The sequence below is a fragment of the Ailuropoda melanoleuca genome, chromosome 8 (assembly GCF_002007445.2).
Source record: "Ailuropoda melanoleuca isolate Jingjing chromosome 8, ASM200744v2, whole genome shotgun sequence".
Classification (NCBI taxonomy): Eukaryota; Metazoa; Chordata; class Mammalia; order Carnivora; family Ursidae; genus Ailuropoda; species Ailuropoda melanoleuca.
This window is the reverse complement of record NC_048225.1, coordinates 23,790,815-23,799,635: the sequence shown is the minus strand read 5'-3', so window position 1 is coordinate 23,799,635 and position 8,821 is coordinate 23,790,815. Positions and strand designations below refer to the sequence as shown.

The following is an 8,821-nucleotide window of genomic DNA, read 5'->3' as shown; positions in this document are numbered from 1 at the left end:
CCTATTTTAACAGCCATTCCACAGGTGAGGACACGGAGGCTCAGAAAGACTACGTGGCTTTCTCAAGTCACCTGGTCATCAAGTGACAGAGCTGGGGTTCAAATCCATGTCTCTGCTTACTTGAGCTGGATTCCTTCCACCTGCCACACTGCCTTTAGTTATTACCTGTGCTGTGAACATCCTGGACCAGGTCCTCCCATCCTCTCTTAATCTCCATGCCTGGCACACCTCTGCAGTTATTCCGGTTATCTACTGGACCAGCTGGCTCCAGAGAAATCTACAGAACACGGCGTCATTTATGAGAGCACCAACACCCTTAGACCTTGTGATTCCCCAGCTCCTGTTCCCACACTCTTTTCTTGGGAAGGAGCCAGGCACCCAGGAAGGCCTGTGTTACGTTCCCACCCTGGACCCAAGCAGACCTGTGGCTTCACAGTGGACCGGATCTGGGAAAACCCTTGCCCCAAAGGAAAGGTGAGATGTTCCTGAAATGCATTCCTACATCTAGCCTGGAAGAGCTTTGAGGTTCAGATGCCCTTTTATGTGCCACGAGACCAAAATTGGTTTCTACCGGCCTTGCCAAGGTCTATTTAAGAAGGGCCGCTGTTGACCCCAAGTGAGCTGCCTGAGAGTGTTAAAGACATCAGCAGTGACTTCTCCGGGAATTGCGGAAGGAAAGGGAAACAACCCTCTGTCTCCAGTAGGTTCTGGGGGTAGTGCAGGAGCTAGATGACTCAGTGCTTGTCGGGGGCTTGACTGTTTGCAAACCCAGCTGGGTGGGCGGCTAGCCTACAATAGCTCGAGATCATTTTCATAGAAAACAGGAAGTGCTCTGCACACAACACACCTTAGCAAATTTGTGTGTCAAAGAGCATAAGCTTGACACCCAGCCTGCTAGGTCTCCTCTTTGGTGGCTGCTTTAACCCCGTTCTTCACCCTTTCAGGGCAGCAAACCTGCCGCACTGCAATAATCCAATCCCTTCTTCCCTGTGAATGACTGGGGAGCAGGGGCTGTGGTCCTTAACTCTTTTTGTTTCCTAGCCTAGCACCCGGTACGTAGTAAATGTTCAATAAGTCCAATGTTTGCCTACTTATGTTAGCGAAGAAGGCTGAGCTCTTGCCCCAGAATCCCGTTCAATGCCTTGCTGTGGTTGGTCCTCAGTAATGTTTGCTGATTCAGTTGACTGTTGGCTTAAACAAGGCAGTAAAATTTCACGGGAACTTGAATTTCTCCCCTACCGTGGTTGCAAAAGGAACTACAGAAAACCATTCTATTTCTGCCATCGGGACCCATAACTCCTTGATTCTGCGTCTAACATAAAATCTCAACTCTCAAGAAGTGTCCCGAATGCAAGTAAGGTGGTGAGAGGCCTGATGAAACAGCAGACTCAAGTAAATGTTTTCTCATCTCCAAAGAGAAATGATGGCCTTTGGGATTCTAAGTAAGAGGCAGCAAAAGCCAACTCCCTTTGCTTTGCTTTTCCTCCCTCGGATCCTGTGGCTGCAGAGAATTTGCTGGAGCTGGGCAGGAGGCATTGTGGTGAGAGCTGTAGGAAGCCCCAGATCCACCGTTCTCAGTTGCATTCCTGCAAATGCATAGCTTCTGCACGGATTCCTTCAGCGTCATCAATGAGCACGCGCCATGGGCTGCTCGCTTCCCATGAAGGGAGTTTTGGTTGATGTGGGTGTTGCCTGCAAACGAAGGTGCATTTTTTATGGACAGAAGGAGATCCAGGAGTAAAATATATTTATTTTCAGGAATTTAAAGGGCCCGTAAGCAGAAGAGACTTCAGACTTCATTAGAATTACCATGAGTCGTCCCTGAAGCAGAACTAGACCAGTGTTCTTCATACGGGTTTGTTATTTAAGTCAACAATGAAAATATCTCGGGGCGCCTGGGTGGCTCAGTCGTTAAGCATCTGCCTTCGGCTCAGGGCGTGATTCCAGCTTTCTGGGATCAAGCCCCACATCAGGCTCCTCCGCTGGGAGCCTGCTTCTTCCTCTCCCACTCCCCCTGCTTGTGTTCCCTCTCTCACTGGCTGTCTCTATCTCTGTCGAATAAATAAATAAAATCTTTAAAAAAAGAACAATGAAAATATCTCACACAGTGTGCCACCACTGAGTGTGTGGCCCTTGTTTGCCTTTCCAGCCTTGCATCTTGCTGGGACCCTCTCACACCCTGTTATCCAGTCACCTGGCCCCTCTTTCAGCCCCTCACACTCCCTTTCTTCTGCTGTCGCTGAGCCTGGGTCACACATGATTACAGTGCAGTTGGCTGGAACTACACACCCAGGTGTGTCTCTTCTAAAATGTCGCCATTAGAGGGGGACCCATAGAAGTGACAGCAAACTCCTTGCTTTTATGCTTGGGCTGATGGATTTCTTTGTCATCACTTAAATATAGTTCCTAGGACATATGAGTCTCATACCATCCTCAGGCCTTGCCCTTGATAGCATGTCTCTGCCTCTCAGATAAGATGTTCCCCGGAGCGCTCCCACTATTTCTCATCCCGACACCTTCCACGACCCCCCCTTGACTGGAAGCTTCTTTGCAGGGACAAGGAGAGTGCCATTTGGTAAAGGATTGCTTCCCTAACATCTAGCACAGTGCCTGACACACATCCTAGCAGCAATGCAACATTGTTGAATCATGATAGAAAAATAAATTAATGAATGCAAAAAGACAGTGAGTTATCTGTCAGCTGTGCAGAGAGTGGATACCCATGTGATAGAGATCTTTTAGAAAAGGTGTTCTTTTGGGCGTATACACATCACACCACATTGTAATTGCTGGTTTCCTGAGCTCACTTCCCCATTTGACTGTAAGCCCCTTGAGAAAGGGAGCAGATTTGATTTGTTTTTGCAACCGTACACAATAAACATACACGCAGGGCTTGGAAAGTGTACAAAAAATCTATTTTGTGAGAATAGACTCTTTACAGAACAAGAATACTGGAGCACTGAGGAAAAAATGGCAGTCATAGAATTCACTGGCTTTGCCAGGCCACTAAAAGTACCTTGGTAAATATTAGCTAATGTACAGCCCTTTGCTTGCTATTAAGATTTACTGATTTCAATAGAAAGTAACCTAAAAACACTACATGCTACACAACACAGGCAACCAGGGCCAGTCTCTGACCACCCCATAGTACAAAAAATACATATTTACTCTGTCTGTGGTTAGATTAGATGTCATTGTCTAAGCAAAGAAGGCTATGTGCTGATTACAATGGGTCTGCCATGTGAATGATGGGTTTGGTCAATGGATGGATTTATCCCATATTCTTACATTCTCTAGGTATCATTCTTACTCTTTGAGTAAATAAATCAACAGCATTGGCCAACCACGTACATGTGAAAATTACCTTCAGTAAATGCCAGATTTTAAAAAATAACTCCAACAATAAAGATTGCTTTTAAATCTCAGTTTCTTACATAACAGAGACTATTGTATAGAGAGAGTGACCCGGTATCTTGTTTCTTCCTGGTATAACCTTACTTTCATCTTACAAATATGTACTGATCTAAGTCTGTATATTCACCTGTATCTTGTGAACACTTGGAAATCTCAGGATCTCAGTGTGTTTCAGAGAACAGGCTCAGAGATCGATGATAACTAATTCTTTCTGGTGAAAAGCTAATAGGCATGACCTAAGAGAAACAGCAAGAAAGCTATATAGAGCGTGGCAAAGGAGAGGAGGAAAATGTTGGAACTCAAGCCATGCCTGCTGCCAGGGACCTTAGCTGGGGGTTTGCATTGTCTTAGCATGACGGTATTCAAGCCATGTGAGGTCTAGAAAAAAAAAATACCCAGCTTGGGGCTTGGTCTGAGAACAACCAATTGCCTTCGTTTAAGCCACCCAACTCCACTATCAAATTAAGTGTTTTCAAGCTAATACAAATTAGCATCAGTCCACTGACCAAACCCTAAAATAAATTAGGCCGAGTCTAAAAGAAATAAGCCCGCAGACAGAGACCAACTCCCAAGGCCACTTCCTTGCTTTCCCCAGGCATGGATACCTTGGGTCGGAATATGCTTAGGACGTTGGTAAGTGCAGACGGTCTGGGGAAAGCATTATAAACGTATTGCTTTTGTTTTAGCTCTTTGCAAGTCCAGGCGGATATTTTATTAGTAATGCAGGCAAGGAAACCCAGACTTACCCAAGAAATAAATCAGAGGCTACTTATTCACTCTACAGAAGTATTCTTTATCTTTGAAAATGAAATGAACTTAGGAGAGACTGGAAGAGAAATGTCATGAGGAAGAAAAACTCAGAAGTTGTGTTTCAGGAGCCATGTCTGGAAATACAGTGTGTGACGATGAGAATGTGAATTCGCTTGATAAATGTTGGCTTGAGAATTATTATTTTAGGTGACATCCACTCTATGAAGAGCTTTTAAGACAGTGTGAGCTTCCATGAACCCGGGAAAGGGAGGAAGTCCCCAGTGAACGTAAAGGAGAGAGCCTGGGGAGGGGGCAGACTCTTCTTCAATGTGCCTCACCTGGGACCAACCCCTAAGACTCTTTGGGGACTTGAGGTCCATGAGGGTTGGGTGGGATGTGGGTAGGGCCTTCTGAATGTGTGCACTGCTGTTTGTTCTCTGGGTAGCATTTTCTTTCTCTGTATCTTTAGAACTTGTCCTCAAAATTTCAAATCACCACACCTGTGGTTTTCTCTTCACCACTTCTACCTGGTGTTGGCTTGTTATGTTTTCACCTGGTTTAAGGCTGTGAACAAAACATTGTGGGATATAGTACTTTTGTTTAAAATGTATCACCAAGTTGGTTTCGCTTCCTAGTTTGTATGAATAAACATATTTTTGAAGGGGGATTTTGAAATCTATTTTAGAAACATATTTGCATTTAATTAAAAATACCACGAAGACATTGTTAACCATGGTGGGCACACCTTGGAGTGGGGGAGGGCACATCTAGGGGAGGAGGTAGTCTAGGGTTGACGACCGTGGCTTTCATCATCATTGGCTGTTTAGGGGAAAATCCCTTCACTTTTTTTTTTTTTGCTGTAAACTGGAAGTCACAATAATGTCATCAACAAGAAACCATTGAGCAAATGGTATTTTGAAGAACTTACTTCATTCACTGAATTATTCCATTTATGCTCATTGAATAACGAGTGAGTGCCCATAGACTATGCTAGCAGCCGAGGGAGAGGAGTGAATAAAGCATGGTTCTACCTTTATGCAGAGTAATGTGGAGTATTAATTAAATCAGAGCTTCCCAGTCCTTCAGCTTAGAAGCAGGGAAGAAAGCATGAGCCATTGATGGCGGCCATCATACTATTCCTCTTAGGAATCTTGGCATACCATGGAAGGAGAAAGGGAACAGGCTTGTAGCTCCACTGAGTAAACTCCTGAGATCTTACGGTAGGACTTGACCAAACTGTATAGAGGAACTCTGTTCTAAAGAGTCTCAAGAATTTAAAAAAAAAAAAAAAAGGAACTTGACCAGTATTTGTCTTAAAATGTTTCAGGCAACTCTTGACTTTAGAATATAAAATTTCATCACTGAGATGCAGCATGTTAGAGGTTCCTCTGGACTGGAAGCAGGGAACCTTATGGTTTATGTTTTTAGTTGTTTTGGTTTAGTCTTACAATGTCATTAAAATTTTCTGAATCTCAGTTCCTTCATTGGATAAATGAGAAAATTGAACTGGGTCAAGATTTCTTTTGATATGGAGTGATAATAGCAGTAGCTATGTATTTATATATATTACAAAAGATATAAATAGTCCTTCCAGCGTCTGCTTTCGGAGAATTTTTGCTTAGCAGAAGGCTAAATTTATTAAAGAAAAAGGAGAATCGATTTAAAGAATAATATCAAATAAATCATAATACAGGTCATAATTGGTTATCACAAGCATTTTTAAGTTTGTGTGCCACTGACTAAGGTCAGGAAACATTTGAATACATGCCCTCTTAAGTTCCTTCCATTTCTATTGCTCTCTAATTATTTTCCCTCTTTGTATTTAAGCAATATGGTCTTCTGGTGGAAAGTTTCTGTTGAAAATAATGTCATGGTATCCAGAATAAACTGCCTGCTTTCCTGAATGATTGGTAATTCCGATTGTTTTGAATGGTTTTTCGTGTATAGTTAGATCTCTGTGTGATTCACCTAGTCCGCTGCTGCTATAAACACCATTTTGTTTTGTTTGTTTTTGATGTGTTTCAGATCCGAGTGCTGACAGAAAGAATGTTCAAACATCTTCGGAAATGGCTTGTCGCTCACTTTTTTGGGCATTCTCGGCAAAGAGCAAGGCTGGTTTCCAAAGATGGAAGGTGCAACATAGAGTTTGGCAATGTGGAGGCCCACTCAAGGCTTATATTCTTTCTGGACATCTGGACGACTGTGCTTGATCTCAAATGGAGATACAAAATGACCATCTTCATTTCAGCCTTTCTGGGGAGTTGGTTCTTCTTTGGTCTTCTGTGGTATGCAGTAGCCTACATCCACAAAGATCTCCCTGAGTTCCATCCTTCTGTCAACCATACCCCTTGTGTGGAGAACATTAATGGCTTAACCTCAGCTTTTCTGTTTTCTCTGGAAACACAAGTGACCATTGGATATGGATTCAGATTCGTGACAGAACAATGTGGCACTGCCATTTTTGTCCTTATCTTCCAGTCTATACTTGGAGTCATCATCAATTCTTTCATGTGTGGTGCCATTTTAGCCAAGATTTCCAGACCCAAAAAACGTGCCAAGACCATTACATTCAGCAAGAATGCAGTGATCAGTAAGCGGGGCGGGAAGCTTTGTCTCCTAATCCGAGTGGCTAATCTTAGGAAGAGTCTCCTTATTGGGAGTCACATATATGGAAAGCTCCTGAGGACCACAGTCACTCCTGAAGGAGAGACCATTATTTTAGACCAGATCAATATCAACTTTGTAGTTGATGCAGGGAATGAAAATTTATTCTTCATCTCCCCATTGACAATTTACCATGTCATTGATCAAAACAGCCCCTTCTTCCACATGGCAGCAGAAACCCTTCCCCAGCAAGACTTTGAATTAGTGGTGTTTTTAGATGGCACAGTGGAATCAACCAGTGCTACCTGCCAGGTCCGGACATCCTATGTTCCAGAAGAGGTGCTCTGGGGCTACCGTTTTGCTCCCATAGTATCTAAGACTAAGGAAGGGAAATACCGAGTGGATTTCCATAACTTTAGCAAGACTGTGGAAGTGGAGACCCCTCATTGTGCATTGTGTCTTTATAATGAGAAAGATGCTAGAGCCAGGCTGAAGAGAGGTTATGACAATCCCAACTTCAACTTGTCAGAGGGCAATGAGACAGATGACACCAAAATGTGACAGTGTCTTTTCAATAGGAGTAAAGCAAAGTCTTGAAGATACCTAGTAGCTAGAAGTATTAGGAAGAAATCAACAATTTGAGGGTATGAAATTAGGACAAGAGACTTCAATGTCCATCAGCACCAATCCCCTGAACCCCACAGCCACGATCTTACAAGACACATAGCTCTACAAGGCAACTGCATTAGAACATGCAATATTCTTATAGGAAATGGCAGTATGGAAGCCATAAGAGTTCACTTGGAATCTTGAATATGATTATTTAAAATCATGCGGTGTTGATAGAAACAGAATCATCAAAAGTTTCATAGATGGGCCAAATGAGATCTTAAAAGTCTCCTTGAAGAAGTTATGAGCTTTAGATAGGATCAGGGAAAAACCATATTCTCATTTTGATTCTACTGATAAGAAGTAAGTCACTTTTATTTTCACCTTGGCTGTTATCAAGGGAAAAACGGTCTCCCTTGGAGAGCCATTTTTGGTTGGCTGGAGGAGATGAACAAATCAGAGATGGTAAGAAAAGACTGGTCCTCCAAGAACATTTGTGAGGCTCTGAGCTTCTCCAGCCCTGGTTGCTGGAGCTTTCGTCTTAGTCTGGGTCATGCTGTGGTTCCTGAAGAGCAAGGGAAGGCTCAGCCACGGACTTTGCATCTCTATGCATCCCACGTGGAGAGGAACACTGAGCTCAACCTGCTGTTCAGTGCATCCAGACACTGCAGCCCGAGCTGCGTTTTGCCCCAAACGACCTCATGTGGTACATTTAGACAGAGGCTAAATGGCCACTCTAGAATCTCAATGAACACTTTCCTGAAGAAAGAATGCTTGATTTGAAAATGGTGGTAATGTTTCTTCCAATTTGTGCTAGGTGGGATAAAGGGCTACAAATCTGTTAAAAGAATATTTCCTGATCTTCCAGGAAGGCAGTGAAGAGTTTAAAGGCACAATGTCAGTTTCAAAGGGACAATACTGCCAGTGCTTCTGAGAAAAGAAGTATGTTTTTTGGCCTTGAGTTTGTATTAAAATGCTGTATTTAAAGAAGACTTGTGGAAAGGAAAGGGATGGTTTGTGACCCCACAGGGAGGCAAACATGAGGTATGTTTTCCTCTGAGGGCCAACACCACATCTTCCTCAAAGGGACCAACTTAATATAAGAATTGATCTTTAGGGAAGGGTTTTACTGTGAATGTCTCGTTTGGTCCTCCACCTCCATTATTTTAAATCCATTCTGGAAGGAATGGGACTCAAAGCTCCTTAGGAATCAAAATGTTTTCAGTGTGTTGATTCATATATTAAATCTCTGAAACTGTGCACGTGCTTTCCAAAAGGGTCAGTTATTGCATAATAACTGTAACAGACCGACAGGTGACATCCCTCTTGCTGAGGGTGGACTTTCTCCTGGGCGATGTGGGAGGGGTGGGAAGATGGCAAATAGGACCATATGTTGTCTGGATGCCAGCTTACCCTGAGGGAAATGACCCTGTGGTTACAGACA

General features: G+C 43.3%; 1 protein-coding gene across 2 annotated transcripts; it reads left to right on the top strand.

The window, feature by feature from the left end:
* The first annotated feature begins 3,944 nt into the window (after positions 1 to 3,944).
* KCNJ1 (potassium inwardly rectifying channel subfamily J member 1) lies at positions 3,945 to 8,572 on the top strand. Of its 2 annotated transcripts, none has more exons than XM_034667716.1 (2): positions 3,945 to 4,047; positions 6,190 to 8,572. In XM_034667716.1, the coding sequence occupies exons 1-2, from the start codon at positions 4,012 to 4,014 to the stop codon at positions 7,327 to 7,329; spliced, it is 1,176 nt and encodes a 391-aa protein (XP_034523607.1). In that variant the 5' UTR covers positions 3,945 to 4,011; the 3' UTR covers positions 7,330 to 8,572. The 2 variants fall into 2 exon arrangements, with proteins under 2 accessions (XP_034523607.1, XP_011219962.1); XM_011221660.3 differs by lacking the exon at positions 3,945 to 4,047 and adding an exon at positions 5,978 to 6,074.
* The last annotated feature ends 249 nt before the right edge of the window (positions 8,573 to 8,821 follow it).